This window comes from Siphateles boraxobius, unplaced genomic scaffold, assembly GCF_051911475.1.
Source record: "Siphateles boraxobius isolate OS27281-9 unplaced genomic scaffold, OSU_SipBor_1 5, whole genome shotgun sequence".
NCBI classification, from domain to species: Eukaryota; Metazoa; Chordata; class Actinopteri; order Cypriniformes; family Leuciscidae; genus Siphateles; species Siphateles boraxobius.
This window is the reverse complement of record NW_027509141.1, coordinates 1,507,501-1,534,239: the sequence shown is the minus strand read 5'-3', so window position 1 is coordinate 1,534,239 and position 26,739 is coordinate 1,507,501. Positions and strand designations below refer to the sequence as shown.

General features: G+C 40.2%; 1 protein-coding gene and 1 non-coding gene across 3 annotated transcripts in view; both read right to left on the bottom strand.

Annotated features, from left to right (window-relative positions):
* The window catches only part of cpne5b (copine Vb), a 216,653-nt gene that overhangs the window by 68,999 nt on the left and 120,915 nt on the right, over positions 1-26,739 (bottom strand). For both annotated transcript variants that reach the window (XM_077204388.1, XM_077204387.1), the window contains 3 exons: positions 21,485-21,548; positions 2,391-2,494; positions 1,628-1,732 (listed from right to left, as the gene is read on the bottom strand). In XM_077204388.1, coding sequence (XP_077060503.1) covers positions 1,628-1,732; positions 2,391-2,494; positions 21,485-21,548 — 273 coding nt within the window. The remainder of the gene's footprint in view (positions 1-1,627; positions 1,733-2,390; positions 2,495-21,484; positions 21,549-26,739) is intronic.
* trnap-ugg (transfer RNA proline (anticodon UGG)) lies at positions 17,014-17,085 on the bottom strand. The gene has a single exon. It is a non-coding gene; the product is annotated as a tRNA-Pro (tRNA).

The following is a 26,739-nucleotide window of genomic DNA, read 5'->3' as shown; positions in this document are numbered from 1 at the left end:
CATTGATTTGCAAACATAGCCCTTCGAGGAAGGCTATTAGACCTGTCCTATAAAGACCGACAGGTCGCTACCGATTATAGTGAGCGGGACATGTAATACAGGCAATTCCCATTCAATGTCCACTGCAGTTTGGGCGAATACAGACAACTTGATTATTATTTATGAGCACCAATATCCAGCTAAGACAAAAAAATATGCAATCTACCTGAGGGAAGACGTGATCAAGTCATCTGTCACTGTTGTAAGTTAGGCTAAATACATTTTTTCATGTCATAAAAAAATAATAGTTGTTAGTCTTTTACACAAAAACACGAAATGAATGTCTCAAGCACCACCAGCAGCCCTTACTAATTCTCTCTAAGTGCCAGTTCACACTGAACACGGGCAGTGGAATGGGGAAAACACAAGGTCTCAAGATTATTTTTTTTGAAAGTCGAACTGATTTGAACTTGAACGTTGCGTTTATAGAATGGCGGGTCATGTGCAAGACGCTGCAAAAGACGCAAGAGCAACGGTCAAACACATTCGTCTAGTTTATATTTATATAGTCTGTGTCCAAAATCTTAAAAATGCTGCCTTCAGAGTACGCATTCCAAAGTAGGAAGGCATTAAGTCACTTCCGAATCCAATGTTCGCTTCACTTCCTGTCCCCTGAGAAACCTTCATCCGATCGATTATTGAAGGCAACATACAGTAGATGTAGGTTACACTTTATTTTAAGGTGACGTAGTTACATTGTACTTGCTCATTTAAGTACTAATTAGTATTAATCAACTACATGTACTTACTATAGAGTTAGGGTTTGGTTTAGGGTCGGTTACTTGTAACTATGCATAATGAACTGTTATTACTATAGTAAGTACATGTAGTAAAGTGTAACGTCACCTTAAAATAAATTGTTAGCAAGATGTATCCTTCGCTGCCTTTGATATGCCACAATCCCGTGCTTTCCATTCTATAATGTCAGTTGAGCTAAAGAATAGACTTGCCATCTGAAAGTTGCGGTCGGTGGTCCACAGTTTGTTTCTGACCAACGTTTCCACTTTTGATATCATTTATAGCAAGAAATTACTATTGTAGCAATTAAATCCAAGTGCATCACTGTACCAGGTGAGCTAACAAGCTAGTTTACTACATCAGAAAAGCCACACATATAGAGCAGGTTATGTGCTGCAAATGTTAAAATGAGTTTGTTTACAAATCATGCACTTACTATAGTAAAAGTGTTTTGTGATCTTAACATTGTATTGTGCCAAGAATAGCATGGAAATAAGTGTTTATTAAATCGATAAGTAATCCTAATTATAATTGTAACCAGTCATTATAATTTATGTGAAAAGAAATACAAGTTACAGTGTGTTAGTGTTTAACTGCATCAGTGAATTGTGCAGTATACTGTAGGTTTTAGGAGTTTTGCACAAATGTAGGGAGAGGCACGTTTTTCCAATACACACGGTCTCATATTTCATCTCAAGCTATTCACTGACACTGCTATACTTATACTACACTGTACCAACTATACTTACCTTTAAAAAAAACTTTATCAATGGCAAAATTGTTGGTTGTGTTGGAAATGGTGTATTATATATCATGTTCATGCAATGTAGACATTCAAATAACTACTTACCTGTCAAAGTCTCCATTGCAGAGAGCTCTGACTGGAATGGTGAACGGCTGCCACACGGGGTTGAGCGTGTTCTTCACCACCTCTGTCTTGTGGCAGATTGTAAACCTTCATGTTGAGAGAATGAACAAAAACACAAAGACATCGAGGCACTGCAAACCTTCTGAGGAAACTCGAATACGACTGTCATCCGCCACCTGCTGTTTATCTCATGGGGATCAAAGCTGACAAACCATATGGTTTGCAAAGTGTTAGTAAGTCTATAGACATCACATTGTTTTTTTAGACTTTGCAAATCACAGATTTCTCTTTATTTTTCATTTAAATAATAAAAATGCTCTCCAAAGATCATTTTAGCCTAATTATCAAACTCCAAAAAGTATCATCCTTCCATTTTATAAACAGATATTACTTCAAATTTGATTGTTAGCCCCTTCATCAGCATCATTAAAACACCCTAAACCTGTTTAAACACTGTCTGACTCTGCTGAGCTTTTTTAGTTGCTCCGTTGAGTATTTTTGACCTGAAAGACAAAATGAGCAAACTACAGGATCATGGCTCTTGAAAACATGATACGCCAGTCACTTAAGTAAAGAGGCTTTGATGGGAACTCTGGGTTACATAGAAGGACTTTTCCTGTTCCTCTGTACGCACACATAGATTCATTTCCAGTCCATGAATTTCCCACAGAGCAGCAACATGTTTCGCGCTGAGAATCATGGGAAATATACTTTTCACAGTTACAAATCGATGTAGGATACTTACGTGCCGTCTTCATTGCTTCTGTAGAAGACCATGAAGGGATCGGATTTCCCAAAAAAGTCTTTCTTGTCCAATTTGTTGGCACAGAACTGCATGGTTGCACTGTCCTAAAAAGAAAAAAAAGAAAAATATTTCAGTGCTGTCTGGTAAAACTATGTTTATATATAGCATATTATCACAATCCTGGTACTGTGCCTTTTGTTTTGCACGGACGTATATGTTGTTTTTAAGTGCATTCTCTGTTGCCATTGTTTCCTTCCTGTTTGGTCGTTTCTGTTCCTCGTTGTCGTATTAGTTGTGTCACAGTTACCAGGTGGTGTGCCCAGGTTGACCACCAGAGGGCACTCCTCTGACCTTTGTCACTCAGCCATGAACTTCAGTTCCCATAATCCTTTGCCCGGACTAATTATTGCATTCACCTGTGTGTCATTGCATTGTTTGTCTCACCCTATTTATACCATGTACTCTCTGGCATTTCTGATCAATGTTTTGTAATTGTCACACGGCATTCCTGAGCACTCTCCCTTGTCTTTTGTGGATTGTTTGTAAGTGTTTTTGACCCTTTGCCTGGCATGACTACGATTCTGGATTTTCCAATAAAGCTGTGCTTGGATCTCACCTAGTCTCAGAGTTATTCGTGACAAAAACATTGATCAGAAATGCCAGAGAGTACATGGTATAAATAGGGTGAGACAAACAATGCAATGACACACAGGTGAATGCAATAATTAGTCTGGGCAAAGGATTATGGGAACTGAAGTTCATGGCTGAGTGACAAAGGTCAGAGAAGTGCCCTCTGGTGGTCAACCTGGGCAGACCAGCTGGTAACTGTGACAAGTTGTTATAGTTACCATCATTAGTTACACCTGTCTTTAATTATCATTGATTTCTGTGTATTTAAGTCTGTGCTTTTCAGTTGCTCATTGCTAGTCATTGTTTGTGGTGGATCTTGTTCTTGTCTTGGATCATGACTTCCTGGATGTTCCCTTTTTATTATCTTTTTATTAATCTTTTTATTAAAGTGTGCATGCGAGTGAATTTTCTTTCTGCCTCGTCTCTCAGCTACCGTTACACCTATACATTTTAAAATGACCTAAACATATATTGGTATATGTTTGTGTGTATATACTGTATATATGAATATATATACACACACACCACACACACACATACATATTTTTGAAAAATATAAAATATCAATATTTTACCCTAAGTCGCGCTATTTACAACATATTTTGAATATATATTTGAAATATTTATACTGTATATTTTGCCCAGGAACAAAATGGTCTATGAGCTGGGCTGACATGACAGCAATAACACAAAATCTGCACTGAATCGTGCATTCTAATGATTACAATGCAGAGAGAATAGATCCAGAACACTTTCATCTAATTCTTCTGGGAGAAAGGGAGGCTCATTACAGCAGGGTCAGTGATCTTGTGGAAGTGAACACACAGATATGGATGAAGCTTTGGGATTTGAGCTCTATTCAGTGAAGGGGAGCACTTTTATTGGGGAGATATTATGAATATGATCATGCCTCCAGGTCAACAGTTTCATGCTGTGATAATTTTGGATGTGCATCAACGCATGCTTGCAATTTTTGGAGATGGCCCTTGAGATCAAAGGTGTAGCACATACAGTGCAGAAGATGTGTCGATTTCAACTAGAACGAGTCCGTCTGAAACATATTTTTTGATCATGTCATGTTCTGAAGGTTTGTTCTGAAGGTTTGAAAGTTTTACATAGACATTATATAAAGACAATTAGTTGTACAAACACTGACTTAATATCTAAAGGCTGTTGTTTGCAGGAGCGTTTTCTCTGAGGGGGAAAAAGAGGAAATGCTTCCTTGACAAATTTGGATGAGAAAATAATGAGTTCAAAACAGTTAAAAAATAAAACAAGAAAATGACCTAATTTGTGGCAGTGTCTTTTTTTAATAATGCCTGCCTGTCATCATTGCAAAATTTCCATAAATCATCCCGAATGGAGGAAATCGATCATTTAAAAGCTACTCTCTCCTTCTTACACCACATCTACACCAGACACGAGCAGCGCACGACTAAAGCTAACAGAACCCATTATAATGAGTGATGCTGTCTACACTGAATGCGACACAACAATACAAATCCAATAAATTTAATGCATCCTTGCTAAATATTAAAAGTATCAATTTCTTACAAAAAAATACAAATCTTTACTAATCCCAAACTTGGTAATGTAAATCACCACTCTGAATCACTTCCGAGTCAAAATAAGCTTGAAATGATGTGAAACGATGATCGCTGAGAGAACCGGTCATCAGTGAGAACCCAAAATATTACAGGACAATTATACCTGCATAAGTTTACTGAAGAATTATTGATTAATGGCACAAAAAAGGCTATAAGTGACTATTATTATTAATAGCAGAAAGCAGTTAGAATGAAACAAATGAAAGATATAAAAATAAATTATATATATATATATATTTTTTTTTTTACTTTAATGTAGAAGTTACTGATTATTGTACAATAATTTTGAAGCATTATGAAAAGAAGTATTTTCACAGGTATCAAAATTGTTACAATTTCTTCTTGGTTCAGTTCACTTTCACAAGGCAACATTTCTAAACGGACCACTGACCGAATTTGTTAATACAGGTCATGTGCGAGTAAACTGTCCTCTCATTGGTCAGACCTGTTTATGTTCCAGGATTCTACTCATATCAAGGCTTTGTCTGTATTTTGTGTTTTCGACAGTTCTGAAATATGAAAAATTTCAATTAGGCATTTCACTTCACTCCAGGTTACCCCACGATTTATTTTGAGAGGCGTTTAATGCAACGTACAGACTCACCATATGACGTTTACATGCAACCCAATAATCCATTAGTAATCGGATTGACGGCTCAATCGGACTGAAAAGCCTTCATGTAAACGCCTTAATCGATCGGATTGAAAGGGCTGGTTTATTTTACTTTTCTAAGTCGATCGAGTAAACATGTTATCACTTGATCGGATTGAAAACTGAAACTGAAAGGACTGCGCATGTGCAATGATGTAGAAATAGCACAATGACGTATAACGCGCTGAACGCGCTGTTCTTCCTGTTGAATAAAGTGTCATATAAATGAGTTTTCCGTCTTTCTAAAATTCTCCTTTCACTCCTCAGCGTCTATGAAGTGGAGCAGGACAACGTCCCACCAGTGGTTGTTTCAGACTATCATCCACAGACGATCGGTTTTGGGCATTTTTACAGCGTTATAAATATAATCAGCACAGTACACCGGTTCATATGCTCACTGTCTCCAAATTATGACCAGAAATGGATAAATATTAAGTCTGCTGTTTAAAACAAATAAAGAACCAATGTAAGAGAATAGTTATTATGCGCAAACAGCGGGAAACTCGCTTATATTCGTGCAGTGTGCACATGTCAAAATATTATTCCGATTTGAAGATTGTGACATTTAAACACGCACATCAACCTGAAATTGGGCTTTAGTTTGGTTTTGTGCTGGTCCTGTTTGCCTGTATTCCCAGTGATTGTTTGTTTCTATGGTTACCAATGAGTTTATTGATTAGTCGCACCAGTCTCTTGTAGCCCTCAGTTGATTCAGTTCTTTGTCTTGCATTGCACCTCTGTTACGTGCATGTTCTCCAGAGCACTCCTGTCTGGATTATCTTCATTGTTTAGTGTTTATTAAAAGAAGTACTGCAATAGATCCCTTTCCTCTTCATTTGTCTACCTAACTCTGACAAGTTTCCCATCCATTTAAAATAACTCACTAAACTGCTCAGCTTGACAGCAGCGGTCAGTCTCTCTGCTGTTTTAAAGATTGACACTGTTCAAATGAAAATGTCTGAATTGTCTCATTCACAGCTCTGCGCTCACAGAGCTCCCTGGAAATCAATTTTCACTTCCCCTGCTAGTCTCCCTCTGTGAAGCTACTAGTACTTTTCCTGAGTTAATAACACTTCATAGTGTTATTTTAAGATGGTAATTTGTAATTTTCCTTGCATATGAACACTGTCATTAAACATTGTGTCGACTGGCTTCCAGAACTGAGCAAGAGACATATTATCTGAGCTTCGGTGCAAACACACAAATGAGCCAAAGAACAGAAACTCTACTGGGATTCTTCAGTAAGTGGACTCAAGAGAAATAGAGCTCAGTGTGTGATTCCACTGATGGCAAGTTTGAAGAACCCACGTACAGTGTTTTATTTCAATACAAACACGAACAAACTCAAAATAAACAAAGACTTGCTTGGCTTGACATGAAACTATTAACTTAAACATTAACAGAAAACTCGCCAAACAGAGGGAACAGGGAACAAAGCTAGACCTTCCAGTACTAGTGTTTCTGTATCCTCAGTTAGTTTGAGGCTGGATCCTCTTATTTCTACGGCCTTTGGAAGTGTGGGGAACCTTGTCTTTAGTATACTGTCTGTCAACTGATTGGTCAGTAGAATATATTACACCTTATGTCAGATTGGAGATTTATGACCCTACGTTGTTTCCATAATTTATGCCCATATGTCACTCACACTGACTGGTGAGTTGTTGTCAAATATGTTTTATGGGGGTTGACAGGTCAGTGGCTTTGAATGAGAAAAAGGATCAGATGGATTTATAGTTAGATATATGGGTATATTTATGAGGGTTATTCCTCATCCCCAGATTGGCATTTTTATGGCTGATTGGCTGGTCCAAACACTCCTAAATCAACAAGAAAAGTGATTTAGTTTTCCTTTGATTGTTGGTGGTAAAATTCACCCAAGCAAATTTTCCGTTATGTTGACACCTTTGGGTCGAAATCAAAGTTTGATCAATAGGGTAATATGTTCATTGAGTCAAAATATTTGAGTCAAGACATTCTGGGATACCATTACCCTTACACCACAGTGGCTATATTCATTATAATAACATGTCTGGGCATGTTCTTTTTAGAAGAACTGTGTGTGTGTGTGTGTGTGTGTGTGTGTCTGTGTGTGTGTGGCTGTGTATATATATATATATATAACATTTTTACATACTTTTTTATCATTTATTTATTTATATATATATATATCAAGCAAATCATCATATTAGAATGATTTCTGAAGGATCATGTGACACTGAATACTGGAGTAATGATGCTGAAAATTCATCACATAAATAATTTTAAATTTATTTTAAATAAATGCAGCTTTGCTGAGGATAAATGGGTTCATTCTGCTTTTATACAGTATTTGAATAAAACAATTACACACCACAGGTCTGATTCAGACTATCTTAGCAGTCAGGCAACATGTTTACAAATGGATTACAAAAAGGGAGTTGTTAACAGTCCAGTGTGTTTTTGAGACTACATGCTCTTGGTCCTGTTATCTGCACAGCTCTTGTGTCAGAGCACTAGAGCACTCTCAATAAAAAATCTTTGTTGTTGTAAGTTCTGTGTCCTTCAGAATACTGATGACTTGCTAAGAGACATTTCCTGCTGATGAGTGCAGATTCATGTGTATCAAACACGAAGACGCTCTGCTTCCAGAGCAATTAAACTTTAAAGGCCAATTCCTGGACTGCTATATCAACATATTCTGAGAGCATTCTTCCCCTCTCTAAGAGCTCGTTCCTGTCCCGCAGAGCCACTCGCCCTTGTTCCAACAGCCCAAGCCTTGTGCAGATAGCGTGGCATTACAGATGAGAGCTATCACATCCCCTCTATCACCCTCCCATAAAAAGCCCAGTGGCAAATGATGCCTTGGTGCCTTTTCACATGACAACCTTCAGGAATCTGCCAGCTGTATAACACTTTAAGAGCAGCTTGAGGGTTCTCACTAGAAATCATCAGTGACGCCCGCTGAAATGAGGCGGTATGAATATCTGCCTGAAGCGCAGACGCACTAAATAGGGCACTTTATTAGAGGGAGGTAAGGGTGGAAAGTTCAGAATGCACATGGACTGACATGCAATCTCCACCCACACACCCCTTCACAGATAAAAATAATGCCCCTCCATGCCCCAAAGCCTCATAAATACATTCCTCGTTCCTGGATGTGAGGGTTATAAAGGGGAAGAAAACCTGTAATTCTCCCTCTGCCAGCTATAACATATTCTGATCACATCAGATGGCAGATTCTCAGTGACTCTTCTCAACGGCTTCTGCTTCAGGACCCAGATTTAACATTTGATATCAAGTGGTGACCTGGTTTTATCAAAACATTGTGCGTTAAAATGATAATGCTGCAAGTAAACCTGTGTTTAAATGTAGTCAGTGTTGTATTTTCATTATTGTAATTTATTCCATGTCTTTGTGTTTCTGGCTTTGGACTTTAATTTGTACTTGTTTTCCGTTTCCTGTTCCCATGGCCAGCTCCCGAGGGTTTGCATCTGTGTGCATTAAAACACATGCACTTTCAGTATTTTGGTTAGGTTTTGTCCATCGCTGGCATGCTTAGTTTTTTCTTGGTGTTTCGAGTTCCTTAGTTTTTTGTATTATGTTCTTAATTTTCTGTGGTTTGTTTGTATCCCCCCCCCCCCCCCCCCTCGAATAAATCATCTGTACTTGGATCCAGCTCTCCACAGTCTCTAGTCTCACCATCGTCACAGTTATTTAGACACTGTAAGGTAATTTTTAAATGTTTTCCTTTATCGCATCTAACATAAAAGTTTGTATAAAATAAATAAATAAGAAGTGAGTGCTTCTACAGGCTGCACCATCTCCTGTCAGTGTTGCCGCGGTCATTCCCCTGTATGCTCCGGCACTGGTGAAAGGTCCCATTTCTTGAAAGAGCAACATGTGTGCGTTTGCGTCTTTTTCAAGATGTCATTCCACCCGTGCGTTCCTGGATGCGGTCATTCCCTGTCCCCCTCGGATGGTCACAATAGTTGTATCACGTGTTTGGGCTAAAGCAGATTTTGTGGATATTTCATGTTCCCATTGCGGCAACATGACTATTGCAGTGTTGAGATCAAGACTCGCCATCGTCCACGAAGGTGGAGTCCCCATTACCATGCCCCAGCCGGGTGGGATGGATAATCGGATGATTTTAGTGATGGCTTCCCCGCCCGGTAACCACTCCCTGTGGGCCCCTCACTCCTCTATCACACCGCAGCCAGTGGAGCTCCCCGTTGAGCACGCTGGTCCCTCTGTAATGGACCGACCAGCCGTTTCCTTCGGGGCCCCTCCAGAGGACTGGATGCCGATTGCAGCATCGCAGTGTGAGCTGGCCTCTGGAGATGATGACTCGGCTGCATTATCTCCCTCTGGGAGTGTAATGTTGCCCAAGCCAGATCCAGAGATGTCAGCTATGCTGAAACGGGCCGCCGAGGCTGTCGGGCTCGAGTGGAATCCTCCACCGTGTCCCAAACAGTCTCGGTTGGATGATTGGTTTCTCGGGGTGGGCCGTGCTGGTTCTAAGCCCGCCGCCTCAGTGCCTTTCTTTCCCGAAGTGCATGGAGAGCTTACCAGGTCGTGGACGGCCCCTTTCTCTGCCAGAAACTGCCTGAGTAGCTCCTCCCCCCTCATTACCCTTGACGGAGGGGCGGTGAAGGGTTAAGAGGCTATCCCTCCAGGGGAGCGGTCTGTCACGACACACATGTGTCCAGCGGCCGCTGCCTCTTGGATGGGGGATCCTCGTCTCCCCTCTAAGGGCTGTGAGTTATCGTCGTTCTTACGGGCAGAGCTTACAAAGCCTGTGGGCAAGCCGCTTCCTCTTTGCATGCCATGGCGTTGCTACAGGTCTACCAGGCCAAGGCACTCATGGAAATGCACGAGGGTAACCCAGACTGTGCACACATAAGAGAGCTCTGCACTGCAACCGACCTCGCCCTCCGGGGCATAAGCGTTGTGGCGCTGTCGGTCGGTTTGGCGATGTCCACTTTAGTGGTCCAGGAGTGCCCGCCTGGGTCACTCACCCGCCATCAACTGCCTTGAGTTGCTGGCAGTACACCTTGCTGTGAGACAAACACTGCAACCACTGCGCTAGGCATCCCTCGCATGTCGCAACTCGCCCGCCACCTCCTCTTTGGAGTGAGAAGCTTCTGAGGTTGGTTCATTCCACTTCATTTTTCGGCCTGCTCAATTGTGCCGCCAACTAGGCCTCACGTCAGCCTGGGGCCCAGGGAGAAGTGGAGACTCCACACAGTTACATCTGTTTGGCTCTCCGGACTCGTTCCATTGCCAGTTATTTTACTCCTTGACCGAGCGGAGAACCCTCGGCACGGAGACACTGGAACACAGTTGGCCACGGGGCCTCCGCAGAGATGCGTTTCACCAGTGAGCCTTCTTGCACAGCCCTGTGCTTAGTCAGGGAGGGGAAGGAGGAGATCTTGCTAGTTGCCCCTTATTGGCCTAACTTTTGCTCCTCTCGACAGCCCTTCCTGACCCATTCCTCTGAGAAAATATCAGGGACGGGGCACCGTGGGCAGCCGCGGCTAGACCTAACCGAGAAGACCCCCCCTGAGGTTTTTGGTCACTCCGTGCTTCTTTCCTGCAAAATGGGTTGGAGCGAGGGCTGTTTCCCTCCACCCTCTAAGTGTATGTGGCCTTATTACCACACATCACGATGCAGTGGAGGCAAATCCATGGGGAAGCACGCCTTGATAGTCAGGTTCCTGAGGGAAGCGAGGAGACTGAAAAAACAAAATCCGCCTTGCGCCTCCTCTATACCCTCTTGGGACTTATCTCGCATGCTACCGCACTGCAGAGACATCCCTTTAAGCCACTGCAGGCAGCTGAGTTAAAAATCCTGTTTTTAAGAGAACAGTTGTCTTGCTTGCATGGCCTCTATCAAGAGAGTAGGGGACCTGCACGCATTTTCGGTCGACAGAATCATGCCTGAAATTCGGGCTGGCCAACTCTCACTGTATCCTGAGACCCCGGCCTGGATATGTGCCCTAGGTTCCTACCTCTACCTTAAATGGGACCAGGTGGTGAGCCTGCAAGCGCTGCCCCGGACGAGGCAGACCCAGCTCTGGCTTTCCTCTATCCCTTTCGCTCCTTGCGCTTATAGCTGGTCAGAACGCAAAGCCTCAGGACCTCTTGTCTGTTACGAAGACCAGCAGAAGGGAAAGCTGTTTCCAAGCAGAGGTTGGCCCACTGGATAGTGGTTGCCATCATCTTGGTGTGTTCTCCGTGTATCACCGTGCCCACCTGGGTAGTGAGCCTCTTGGGGCGGAATGTGAAATGCAAATCTCACACACCAATGTGCATTGGCTCGTTTTATCAATACTCGAAGATAACAGGGAGCCTAAGCGTGATCCCAATCAGTCGACACATCGGCTACGTCTCCGTTCCCTCCTTCATGGAATGAGGGTTACATATGTAACCGAGACGTTTTAGCTATTTAAAATATCTGAAATGATCAGTCTTAGCAATTCATAGGCCTAAAATATACATGATCAGACTACTGTTTATGGTTTATCATTTATTAACAACAAAAATAAATTATTATACACCTTTTTGTAATTACACTGTAAAATCCAAAAGTGATTCTAACCAAAACTTTTTAGTTAACTTTACTTAATGTATTAACTTAATTGTAAAAATCTAGTAATCTGTACTATTTACATATTATGCTTTGTTTACTTAGAAAACCCAAGTTAAGACTAATTGATTGATTTGAGTGCGGTTTTTGAGGCGGGGACTTTCTTAATGGACTTTTCACTAATTTCCTCCACTTCTGCAGTTATTTTTCTCTGTTTGCATTCACTCATTTCCCAAAGTCATCTTGAATGTTTGATTGTCAATACAACTGAAATATCTGAGAACATCATATAAGTTGAGTTCATAAATTGATGTTGATTTTCCTAAAATATTTTTAGTCACCATTATGGCGATTACACTTGGAACTTCATTTACTTTATTGTAACTCTCTTCCCATTAATGCAGCAATGCAACAAGAAATAAGTTATTAGGTGTCAAAGGAAGAGAAGTCATATATAAATACATTGTGTGTGTGTGTGTGTGTGTGTGTGTGTGTGTGTGTGTGTGTGTGTGTGTGTGTGTGTGTGTGTGTGTGTGTGTGTGTGTGTGTGTGTGTGTGTGTGTGTGTGTGTGTGTGTGTGTGTGTGTGTGTGTGTGTGTGTGTATGCAGGATGTATAATGTAACTATATTTCATGTCAATTAATGATCTTTTATAATTTTGTTGCTAACATATGTCCTAAACAACTTGTGAAACTTTTAATTGGGTTTAATCCCTCTATATTTCTGGCAGTCTTGTAATTGATCATGCCTGAGTCACACAGACTTCAACATTTAGCATGCAAAACACAAGAATGGTAACAAATTAAATTTAAAGTAAATTATTAAATATTCTCTATAGTTATTTTTTAGTTGAAAGAACTCTTGTGTAAGTGAACTATACTAACTAAGCATTTGTCAGTACCACATACTATTCCTATTTCACTTTACTTGCTTTTTTAAGGCAATCGGTTTCCTGATATTTTCCTAGTAATGTCAACTCTAATGAGAAGTTAACACAACTAATGATTTTTATTCAACAGTACTTGAGGAACAAGTTTTCTATACAAATGTTATTAAGATGTGCCAACTAAAAAATTATTACACTACTTTCTTGGAAATTTTAAGGCAATCGGTTTCCTCACTTTTTCTAAGTAAAGTAAACTTATTACGTACGGAAGATGTACTTGTGTTTGTAGAACATGAGCTTTCACTGTACGAAACCAAGTGTAGATTGTGAAAAATCTACACTAACTGTACCAACGAGCAGATACAAGAACTGGGAAGTGTGCCTGAATCATATCTCCAAAAGAAGAGTTTTTTTCTGGCGCAAGATGAATCTGAGGTACATTCTGCTCTTGAGAAGCAGCAAAATGTAAAGCAGCAATGAGTCAATTTGGTGTGAAAGTGAAGATAGATCTGAAGCAAATGATGTATGTGTGAAGTCAGCTATCGACTCTCAGCAGGGGCTTTCAGGGGTCAGTCTGAAAAAGAGGTTATCTGATAATTTTGTCAATCATCGTTGGGCTTCGGTGCTTTTATATGCTGAGTTCTCAATACAGACAGACTAAGACAATGCCAATATCCCTGGGGGTGTTAAAAGAAGATCAATATTATCAATATTGTCTGTGTCCAATTTATTTTCCCTGAAAGACAAATATGGGCCCTTGAACCTGGACACAGTGTTAAACTTTCCACTTCCGACCATCAAAAGACATAAACAGATGCTGCAGATGTTCAGGCTGGTATCCTGGTGCAAATGAAGTCACGCTACTTACTTAAAGGGACAATTCACCCAAAAATGACATTTCTATTATCATTTACCCACCCTAATGTTGTTGCAAACCTGTATGACTTTATTTCTTCTGTGGAAGAAGAAAGAATATATTTTGAGAAATGTCTCAGTAGTTTTTTTTCTTCCATATAATGGAAGTCAATGGGCTCCAATGTCGCTTGGCTCCCAATCAAAGTGACTTATTTTGAGTTCTGCAGAAGAAAGTCTTACAGGTTTGGAACAACACGAGGGTGTAAACCCATCGAGTTAAGGTCAAACTCAAACCGTTTGAGAAAACCCACTGCCTTAAACCATTTAAGTTTAAAAAACAATATTTATGATGAGTACTGTGAACTTAATCCATTTAAGTCCACATAAAGAGAATATTATCACATTGATGTTATGTTCCTTTTTAATTCCGTTCATTGACTCTAGTTTGTTTTCAATGGTAACGTGTTTCTTTGTCTTTGTTTTCCCGCTACTATATCATTCACCATGGACACAAATCATCACAGCTGTTCGTCTTTTAGTTAATCATCTCTGTGTATTTAAGTTCCTCCCTTTATTAAAGTCTTTGTTGGTTGTTGTCTGTGCACTAGCACACTGTTTGGTATGGTGGCTTGTTATTCTGAGTTCATAATCAATCTTATGTTCTTTTATAATCATCTTCGTCTTCTGTGGATCTAAGAGTTATAAAGATTCCTTGATATTAAATCAAACTATAAATCCACTTAAATACTTTGTGTAGCTGAACCTTAACTGAATTTCATAAAACCATTAAAATCTGAATCTTTAGATTAACTCAGATCTCTTAGGGTTAACTGCTAGCTAGCAATAGCACAAGCACACCTGCATGTACTAAATTAATTAGCGAAGAGATTAGCTGTGTCTTGTTTAAAAAAAAAAGATTCCTTATGAGGCATAAATTACTGTAATTTCTTTCTTTGCAATATAATGGGTACTTTTCTGAAATGAGGCAGACTCAATTGCGTATGTAGCCGACAATTATAAGGTGTTAATTTATTTAAAATAATTACCTCCTTAATTAACTTCAGTGTACAGTAGCTACTTTTATGTTATTTTATGTCATAGCTACATTAAGTACACTTTAGAGCTATTTGACAGTATTTGAAGTACTTCAAATTGATTGTAACTTGGCCAACTACAGTTTCAAAGTACCTTCCCAGCACATTAAACTCATCGGACTGGACCGAATTCAAGTTTTTGTGGGTTTGCTCTGTTTAAAGATTCTTGTCAGCCTACAGCAGGAATTAGCCAGAATCATTAGTAAAGAATTTAGGATGGATTTTTCTATACGCTGATGGTCCAAGGTTTTCCCTCCTCTCACGCTCAGTACATTATGCAAAACACAGGCCTGAGTTAGATGTTACATAATGTTTACACTTGGATATCAATTTATGAATAGCTTACTTAGAACTGTCTCTGCAGATTAAACTAGGACTGAAAAACTTCTTAACACTGAACCATAACACATTTGTCCATTGGCACAGTAATCTGAATCCATATGGCAAAGAGGAGTTTTTATGAGCCCTTTCTATCGGTTTTTCCTCTAATCAATGTTATGTTCTCAGATAGAGAACCTCCATTATTATACCATATCACACTGTAATGAAGATGGGAAAAGCCTTTATTGAGCTGGATCCTGATATCAGGGCTTTTGGCGGTCATGTGACTTAAAGCCCAGAGGAGAGATGTGGCACGGGTGCATAACAAGAGTCCATCCCATCGCATTCACAATACCTTGAGCTCAAATTAAAGCTTTTGGTGTGTAAAATATGGGCAGCAGGGCAAAAAGATCTACAAATGAACTCTGCCATTGATCGAGAGAGCAGGGAAGCAGTATAAAATCCTTTTGAAATTGTAATGAAGGTGCTTCAAAGGTCCAGTCAAAGTCCTAACAAGAGCGCAGAGCACATGATGCAGAACGCTGGAGTATCGTAAACACTTCACAATGAACCCGCAGACATACCGCTAGATGTTTCCGCCTCAAAAACACATCTGTTAATGGAGGTGAAATACACTCTCTTATTGACACTATGCCTTATGTCTAAAATCACAAGCTGAGGTAAAACAGCAAACTTTTTCAACCGAACAACCTTGACATAAAATATTTTAGATTTCAGTTGATTTTTGCATGTTCATTGGTTAATTTTCAATGGAAACTTGTTTCCACCACAGAATAAAACATTTAAAAAGATTATTGTCACTTTTTATCTCACAATTGTTTAAATTTAAGAGTTTAAGTCTGACTTCAGAATTGCGTGATAAAGTCACAATTGCATCTTATAAACTCAAAATTTAGACTTTTTTCTCTCGCAATTTTCTAACACACAATTGCAAGTTTATATCGAGCAATTCTGACATCTTTTCTCAGAATTGTGAGATATAAACTCGCAATTGCGAATTATAAAGTCCAATTCTATGGAAAAAAGACTTAAAATTCAGAATTACAAGTTTATATCTCACAATTCTGACTTTATAACACACAACTGTTATTATTGCATTCTGTTTTAAAATATACTACAATACTATGAAGTGTAGTATTTTTCACTATTTGGATTAAGTATAAATAGCATATGACAACTATTAACACTTGGTACAAGGAAAATGCTTTTTTTTACTATTCACACTTGTTTACACTTGTCACTTGTCAACATGTTTGTGGTGAGGGACGGCCGAGGGACGTGAGAGAACGGCGCGAGGCCGGTGGTGCAATTGCTAATGATGAGCAACACCTGTGAAGCACACCGGTCTCGCATCTCTCACGGAGGAGCAGAAGCATAAAGGGGGAGCGACGACGTTGATGATCGAGAGAGGAACAGGCCTGTATTTTAGTTGTGTTTGGTTTTTGCATTTGTATTTTATTTTAGCCAGCAGGCTGCTGGCAGTTATATTTATTTTCGGTAGCCAGCAGTCGTCCGCGAGGGGCTGCTGGCGGTATTTTGGTTTGTTTGTTTTATTTTAAATAAAGTTTATTTGATTGTTCGCCGGTTCCCGCCTCCTTCTTCCCTGAACATTGCTACACTGGTGCCGAAGCCCGGGGAGAGGGAGGAACGCGCTGTCAGAGAGTCCTCGCCGCTGTGGGGAATCCGCGGTGCCATCGAGCATATTGCGTACACTTGTAGAGTCACTGAATGCTGGCCTCTTACAGAATGGGAAGGCACTAGTTTTAATAGAAAGCGTTCGTCGTTAGGGAGCCACACTCCCTGGCAGGCAGCGATTCTGAGTACGTTCTGTGCAAGGAAATAAGCGCTTGTCATCTGGCTGAATCTTGGCTATGTTGTAGTACAGATGAACACAAGCAGTAATAAGGGTTTCAAAAACATGACAGTTTTGAGTTTGGCTCAGTGCTGCAAAAGGATGGAGCCAACCTTGCTGCTCGTTCTGAAATCCCCGGGCTCGTCCGGGATTTTAACCCTGGACCTCTCGCACCCAAAGCGAGAATCATACCCCTAGACCAACGAGCCTCTTCTACAATAAGTCTTTCGTTGACTTATTGAAAGACGGACCACGCCCTGGCGTCGAGATACGAAAGTGTAGTTGTTCGAGCGTTAGAAACCCCTTGAAGGCATATTACTGATCAAAGGAAAAGCATGCCAGACAAGGCCCAGTGGCCTGTGGATGTTCCACAAATTCAAGGATGGTTTGTTCAAAGCAATAATGACCACAAGATCTGAGTTAGCATAGTACGGACAAACCTCGGATAGCTGTGGTGGTGGGTTTTTGTGCCAGAGAGGCAGCCAGAGAGGCAGACTACACACAAAACAGGTGGGAAAGAGTCATGAACTATAAATGAATCTAGTCAACGAAAAACATCATTGATACGTTTGTTTTGTCCATACAACCAAAATGGCTGTGTAATTGGAGAAAAACACATGGAACAGAAATGGCGGGCTCTAAATGTAAACCGCCGCATATAGGCTATGCCGTAGGCTTGACTTTGAACTAAAAGGCATCAGCCTCCCACCTAGGGAGGCTGTTACTAGGGCGTGCTTGTTGCGCTAGCTCTAAGCCGATGCTGCAAAAAGTCAATGAAAAGTTGTTCAAAGAAACTCCACAGAACAACAAGTATACCTGTGCTTAGCGTTTCTGCAAAAGAGCCACGGGTAATTCAGTTAAGAGCGATTTAAAATGCTTTGAATCCCACTACAGCATCTACAGACCTGCGAAAAAAGTTCAATTTTGCCAAAGCATCAGCCTCTGATGCTGCAGAACGTGACGTCAAGTACTATGTGGGTTGCAGTAAATGGCCGGACTATGAAGTGGTTGATAAAGAAAAGTAAATGGCCAGACTATGAAGTGGTTGAAAACATGATGCTTGGGCAGGGGCTGAGAGGTGGGGAGGACAACATGACTAACTCCTCCAAAATCAGATTTCCCTTCGGGTGATTTTTGGGCAACTCACTGAGTCTCTGCTCCAGAGAGAACTTCAGCAAGTCTCGCTTCTGACTGGACTCATTCAAGCGGGCTTGAGCTTCTGAATGAGCTTTCTTCTCCGTCAGAATGAGCTTTCTTCTACGTCAACTTCTAAGGGAAAACAATGCCTTTCATACACCAGGAAGAGCACAATTTGTTTTATCACCCAGCTTAAAAAAATAAAATAAAAATGAAGAAGATTTCCTGTGGTATCACATGCAATTGCATAAAGAAAAAACAAAAAAATGGCCAGACTTTGAAGTGGTTGAAAACATGATGCTTTTGCAGGGGCTGAGACATGGGGAGGACAACATGACTAACTCCACCATAATCACATTGCCCTTCAGTTGATTTTTGGGCAACTCACTGAGTCTCTGCTCCAGAGAGAACTTCAGCAAGTCTCGCTTCTGACTGGACTCATTCAAGCGGGCTTGAGCTTCTGAAAGAACTTTCTTCTCCGTCAGAATGAGCTTTCTTCTCCGTCAACTTCTAAGGGAAAACGATGCTTTCATACACCAAGAAGGGCACAATTTGTTTTATCACCCAGCTTAAAAAAAGAAAAAAAATGAAGAAGATTTCCTGTGGTATCACATGCAATTGCATACAGAGTCAGAGAACCCTTGAACTCATACTAAAGGTGAGAGGGCTCGTCCGGGATTTGAACCCGGGACCTCTAAAGTGTAGTTGTTCGAGCGTTAGAAACCCCTTGAAGGCATATTACTGATCAAAGGAAAAGCATGCCAGACAAGGCCCAGTGGCCTGTGGATGTTCCACAAATTCAAGGATGGTTTGTTCAAAGCAATAATGACCACAAGATCTCAGTTAGCATAGAACGGACAAACCTTGGATAGCTGTGGTGGTGGGTTTTTGTGTGCATCAGACTGTCAGTGAATCATTCTTGCCTGCCCGTGCATGTGCCCTTTCAAGCTGAAATTGAAAGGCCGGGGGGACGGGGTGTAGGCACAGGCTCGTGGGTGCCCCCGGCCTGTGAGGGGCGATGGGGGTATGTGGCGAGGGACGGCCGAGGGACGTGAGAGAACGGCGCGAGGCCGGTTGTGCGATTACTAATGATGAGCAACACCTGTGAAGCACACCGGTCTCGCATCTCTCACGGAGGAGCGGAAGCATAAAGGGGGAGTGACGACGTTGATGATCGAGAGAGGAACAGGCCTGTGTTTTAGTTGTGTTTTTGTATTTGTATTTTATTTTAGCCAGCAGTCGTCTGCGAGGGGCTGCTGGCAGTTCTTTATGTTTATTTTCGGTAGCCAGCAGTCGTCCGCGAGGGGCTGCTGGCGGTATTTTGGTTTGTTTGTTTTATTTTAAATAAAGTTTATTTGATTGTTCGCCGGTTCCCGCCTCCTTCTTCTCTGAACATTGCTACAATGTTATGTAGCCTACAGTGATTATATTAGGAAATATTTATATTCATAATATCTATCCAATGAGTTATTAAAATGAATTAAGACTTTACAACAAAGTACTATTTGTTAACCGTCAGTTAACTACATTAGATAACTTGACAAATGACAATAACAAATTCTTGTAAAGCATTTATTAATCTTAGTAAATGTTTCAGCATTGACAAATACATTATTAAAGTCAAAAGCTATATCTGTTAATATTTAGAGGAGCTGAGCTAATGTGAACAGTTGTCAATGCATTAAGTAACATCAACTAATGGTTTCTTATTGTAAAGTGTTATGAAAACTGCAGGATTAATAAAGATATGACACTTGTCATGATCCAGCCTGTGTTCCCTTAGTCCAGTGTATTCTGTTAATAATAATAATAATAAAAATAATAATTCATTACATGTATATAGTGCTTTTCTCAGCACTTTTCATAGAAGGGGGAATCTCCTCAACCGCCACCAATTTTATGTTCTTCCTGTTCTTTGTTATTTGTCCTTTTGTTGATTTTTTCCCCCTAGTTCATTAGTCTTGATTGTTCCCATGTGTGTCTTGTTATATTGTTAGCCTTTGTTTATTTAAATCCCAGTGTTTCCTGAGTTCTTTCTCAGGTCTTGTTGGTGTGCTCACTTCTGTTTCCCTGGTTTGTTTTGTTTTATTATTATTACTTAAACCTTCTGCAATTGGATTCTGCCCTCCCTTGTCTCTGAGTTTCACCCATCATTACCCTTCCACGAGGTTCACTTTGCTTTTAACAACTATTAACAACGTTATTAAACACTTAGCTCTAATGCCATTCGGTAGTAGTACTATACTCTTGCATGGCATACTAGCTGACAAAATGCTCTTATAACTATAACTGAATTGACCTTTCGAATGAGGGTGATGCTGTAAATTGACAGCCTCCTCCATAGTAAGGTCTCTGTTTATTAATGCTGGGCAATGATGATGTGGACTTTATTTGATACAACAGTTCCCTGTCTCTTTCCATCTGTGCCGCCACACTGACCTGACGTGCCTCTTGTACAAAAACACATCTATTGGTTTCTTTCCCTTGCAGTTCATTAGACACTATAGCCCTATTCACACAGGATTAGTATTATCTGGGGACCTCGTGTGATTTAGAACCCCCCCCCCCCCCCCCCCTCCCACATCTGAATTTCGTGTGGCGCATTCGCACGGGATAAGCAAAGCCTGTGATTTTACTCGAATTTACTGACTTATCACCCGGATATGATGTCAATAGGCTATTGCTTGGAAATGTCTTGTCGTTATAGGTCTAGCTGTATGATATATCATAAACAGAAGAATGTGCCTTAGCGCATACTGCTATACATGTCATTCATCTCCATCTAATCATTCTCATCTTTCTGCAAATTGTATAGTCGTGTAAAGTATAGCGATATGACCCAGCACCCAAATTACTATCAAAACACTACAATGCAGCCTCCATTCTCCGCGAAAGATGGATAAAAAGGCGCACATGAAACAAAAACCTTGAAAAAATTATATACGACCACGCCAAATCACAGAGATGCGGATTCGCACGGGACTAATATTATCACAGGACCTCGGTGTTCGGCGAAATTTGGTAGGTCATTTGCGGGGGAATTTTTACTTTACAAATTACAGACATGGCCGATTCACGCGGGATTAAGATCACAGACAACCTCCGCAATTATTACAAATGACTAGAGGTCACCAGGTAATACTAATCCCGTGCGAATAGGGTTTAAGCTGACAAATCCTCACATGCCTCCATTAAATGAAATCTTATTTTTGTATTTTAAAGACCCTCACAGTCAAGACAAGAGTCGCTATTATTTTGTCTTGGACGGATGAATTCATAAACTAGGAACTGTTTTCTATCTGCACCGCAGCACTTTAATGAGACTGAGTGTTTTTAATTGAAGGTCACAGAGTAAATTGCAGTCATCTGCTTAAAACACATTTCTGCCTGTCCTTGAAGAGATAAGAGAGAAAACAATGAATGCAACACTACACGCACATCTAAAGACACTCTGTGGACTGACAGACTCACCCTGCAGTTGCCCAGTTCTTCAGCAGATAAGATGATAATACCACAGTTCTTTCCCGGTATGCCCCTGAAATAGACAAAACAACGATGACATCAAACCATTAGATGTTGAACCCAAAGTGATTACACAACAGCAGTAATGAAATAAAACTCAAGTAAAAACACAATAAGGAAGTCGAGGTCAACGCGTTCTTAGACAGGAGTCGTTTTCTATGCTAACTTCAGGCGTGGGATTTCCCAGAGTAAGTAAATGAACTTTAAGATGGTTTCATGCAATTAAACCTTGATCTTCAATTAAAAAAGAATTCACCATGGGCAACAAATTTCACATCATGATCATAAAAAAACACTGTAGTTGAATGGGAGAGTGGAAGAGTTTTGTTCATGTTGTTCATGTTGAGAAGACGCTGTTTTTTGTTCTGCCAAAGGATGAGATTGATAGAAAAAAGGGGAAAAAACTTGCAATCGGAATCGGCCAAATTGCTTGTAAAACAATTGGAATCTGCCATGAAAAATCATGATCGGTGCATCCCTAATAGTGGCTTTACCATTAATATAAGGATCGCCCTATGAAGAACATTTTTACCACCATTCTGTATGGGCAGTTCTGAGATAATTGCTAGTCATGTTATATTTATAGGCACACATGTCAAATTTATAGCCTGTGAATAAATCCGGCTCCGAGCATCTGAACGCGTTTGGCAACTACAGCATTCAGAAGGCGGTTGTGGATTTGAGCTTTAGGAGCATATCCCATCACATGCACATCCCTACATTCAGATTCTGGACCCTTTTCTCAGCCTCTCATTAATACAGAAATCACAAACACAGTCCCTGAAAAGCATAACAGCTTCATTAGCACTGATGTTGTCCATATGGCTAAGTTCTCCTTCAGGATTCTTCATTTGCAATAGAGACAGATGCAGGCAGTCTGTGTTGGCGCTTTAGCCATGTATTCACAACTGAAAACCATTTTGCTAGACATGTTTTTCTCTAGCTGAAAACCATAATGGCTCCACATGAGTACTGTCAGTAAACATCCTGCTGTCCACGATAACATCTCCATAAAACAAAGTTACTTTGTCATCAGACGGACATCCTGCTTTTTGTTGTGCCAGTGGAAGACAACAAAATCACCAAAACAATTGGTTTCTCAAAACACAATAGACCAATTTTGTCTACAACAACATCACACCTGAATGAGTTTGAACCAGTCAAATTTATGTCTACTTTCACACAACGTCACCATTGAAAGGCACTATGGGTGAATAACAGGTAAAATGTCCCTGGGAAACCTGTGGTTAACCATCCAGTTACCCGTCCTAAACCTTAAAAGGATAGTTCACCCAAAAACTGAAAATTAGCCCATGATTCACTCACCCTGAAGCCATCCTAGGTGTATATGACTTTCTTCTTTCACACGAATACAATCTGAGTTATATTAAAAAATGTCCTGGCTCTTCCAAGCTTGATAATGGGAGTGACTGGCTGTATGACTTTGGATGTCCATTAAAGTGCATCTATTCATAATTAAAGTGCTCGACACGGCTCTCTGGGGATTAATAAAGGTCTTCTGAAGTGAAGTGATGCGTTTGTGTAAGAAAAATAAATAACATATTTAAAACTTTATCAACTAAAATAACTAGCTTCCGGCAGACGACCGTACGTATCGATTTACGCCAAAAGAGTAACACTTGAACTTGACGCACAACGTAATGAGGAACGTGGTTGCCCAGACCTGGGGTGCGTTTCCCAAAACCATAGTTGCTAACTAAGTAAGCAACTTTGTTGGTTGCAATGCAATTTCCCATTGCCAACCAACTAAGTTGCTAACAGGTTAGCAACTATGGTTTTGGGAAATGCACCTGTTTGTTTGAACAACGAGAGGAGTCAATTGCCGTCATTACGAGCACTTAAATCATGAATAGATGCACTTTAATGGACTTCCAAAGTCATACACCCATTCACTCCCATTATCAAGCTTGGAAGAGCTAGGACATTCATTTCAACTCTGATTGTATTCGTCTGAAAGAAGAAAGTCATATACACCTAAGATGGCTTCAGGGTGAGTAAATCATGGGCTAATTTTCATTTTTGGGTGAACGATCCCTTTAACCACTGACTACACCAAACTACCCAAGTATCATATTTCCACAGTTCATAGATTAACAAAGATAAACAATGTCTGTACTTTTTGAAGAATACCCCAGGCTCCAATGTCTCCGTGACTAAGTGTGCATTTTTGAGATACTGAGACTTTTCCCAACAACTTCAATATCCTGTGATCAAGTGTACAAACCTCATCGTATTTTATCATCCTTTTAAACTCTATGTTGTGTGAGTAAGAGAATGCCATTTCATCTCGTCTGTTTGGACGGTGGTCCCACAGGTTCTTGCTCAGACTCCAGTGTTTGCTAATTGGTTCATTACTCAGTCTTCACGTCCTTCTGGAACAGCAGGAGTCCTGGTTTATATCGTTGTACTACAACAAAAGTGCCTTGTACAAAACAAGCTGGTAAGGCTTGTGTGGAGAAACAAACAGGACAGTCTTTCCTGTTGACACCATCCAGCGAGCTAAAGGTTGAATTTTTTATGTGAAAATGTTTTCGCTGCTGCAAACTGAGCACTCATAATCATAAATGACTGAAAGTGTCATGATTATTACTCAACTGTACTAACCATACGACTGAGACAGTATTAATAACAACACATCCCTGAACTGTCAATGTGTCATAGAGGGCTATTGAGACAACAAATTATATATATAAAAAAATAAGTTTAATAAAATGTATTAAAATTATTATTTTTATTTTATATTTACAATTTTATTTGTAATTATTTTACATTTTAAAATAAAATATTTTAATATTAAACTAATATATACACACACACACATTTTTTTGTCTGATGTGTCGCATAATTGAAGAAATTTAAATAATCCAAATGGAACAAATTTGGGTTCCATATCTGGACCATGATCCATTATTTGTGACATTTGAAACAGGCCAATGCTTACTAAACACAATAAATCAATAAAGGAAACCAAGAAACACCTTCTCAGAAAGCAGCTTAATTAACATGTATTTGAAATGCTGAAAACACCTTTGAAGAAGGCAAATGTATGACCCGAGAAGCCAATCTGTGCAGCAGTGCGTCTCTGAATGCAGATATTATTTCTTAATTATGCCACCCAGAATCTAAAGTAGGGATGAGCAGAATACACTGCATGTATGAGCTGGTGCTCATAACTGTGTTTGCACGATTAAAGCATTCGGAATATATAACAAAGCCACATCTCAAAGTTTTATTCCTCTACTTCAAGGAAAAGGGCAAAATGTAGCTATTGGTTCATACACTGTGTTTTAAGATTTCAATTTATCCAAGGTTTGTGTGTAGCTGAAAGCACTTCGTTTATCTGTGGTGTTTACTTCAGATGACATTGATATAGTTTGCAATAAATGATTTATGGCAATAAACTGCAGGCCCTCCTGTATGTGAACCAACAATCTGTTCATGTCAGTAAGTCATGCTCTCAAATGCCACAAGTGTCTTCACTTGCTTGGTTTCACCCTGATGGCATTACTGTGTGCATTTACATCTACACCCTGATCATCTCCAGAAGCTCTCGGATCTTAGTGGAGCTCTAGATTTATTTCTGTTCATGAGTTCAAATCTACCATTACTTCAGGGTGCATTCACATTAGTAACCTGCCAGTTGAGTACATTCATAAAAATATATCATTACAAAGTCACCACGTGGCTCGGGCTTTGAACATAAAGCTCCCGGGTCCCCTGAAACTCTCAGATGCTTTATGCACCCCATCCATATTAAAATCTGAGCTTGACTTATCACTAAGCTTTACTCTGTGACTTGGACTGAGTTCTAATCAAACGGATGTGGATGTGGATGTGGAAACCCCAGAGCGTTCACTCACTGACTGGATCATGACTCCCTGCTTTACTGCTTTTGTTCTCTGCAGCAACAAGAGCTCGTAATTACAAACCCAACAGAGAGAAAACTAACAAAAGGAGAAATGTAATAATGGAGGCGGCACTTTACACATTCATCTCATATTTGCCTTGGGAACTGGAAGGATATGTGTGGGGGTGCAAGCATTGTGGAGAAACTTTCTTCAGGCAGTGCACAAAGAGATCATTTGAGATTCCCATTGTTATCCTGAGCTTTTCATCAGCTTTTTACTGGATATACATATGGCGTAATGTAGAACATTGCAGTCGACGGTAAAGACAGTTGCACTCTTGTCTTGACTCATAATCATTACCAGCAGGCAAACGTACAGAAGCGGCATGAAAATACTAAAAAAGAACAACTGGGTCAGTGATAAATAAAAGTACCCAAGATGAAGGAAAGGGAAAATCTCATTGAAAAAGCATGAGCCAAGCTATTAGAAATGTAATCTCTATATTCAGGTTTGGGAAAACTTTTATACAATTTTCAACGAAAGTTGATTTTACTGATTTAAAAAACTTGATGTGATATAACCTTCAAAAAAGATTTCCTCAAACCTATTTACTTATTTAGGACAAGGCAGGTTAGTTCAGCTTGTAAAATGTAATGTGGTGCAACGCCCCAGATATCGTTGACCCTGTTTACACCTGGTATTAAGATGCGTTTTAGTCGATTGGATCACAAGTGGACGACACTACTTAAATACAGGTGTAAACGTGGTCTAAAAGATTTTGAGCTTGTCCACTTTCGTCCGTTTCTAGAGGTCGTCGAAAACGCATCAGACTGGATTGCTTTCATGGTGTAAACGTTCATGTGGTCGAATGTGTTCGAACAGCCACAAAAGACCATCTACTCTCTGTCTACTGACCTAATGAGTGAACATTATGGGAAGAGCGCTAGCCAGACGGGATTTAAACTTTGTCGGCTGAAAATCCAAGTTAGGATTGAAGATGAAAAACGTACTAAGCACAATGTTCTCTCATTCCTGATTTCTAAAACACACTCACAGTGTTTGGTTTTGAGGCTGTCAAAGCAGAAACAAAAGCTGATGCTCTCCTTATGTTTTTCCGCTGTCTCCGTGCGCGTTCATATGTAAAAAGCTTATTGCATCCATTGGATCGAAAAATCTGGAAAACATTTTTTTACCTGCCCATAGACCTTCCCCTAGAAGAAATCAGGACAGAAGTGGTTAAAAGTGGACAAAAGAAAGGGATTAAAACACCAGGTGTAAACGGGAATATCTCCTTCATCTACTTGTGATCCGATCAACCAAAACGCATCTTAATAC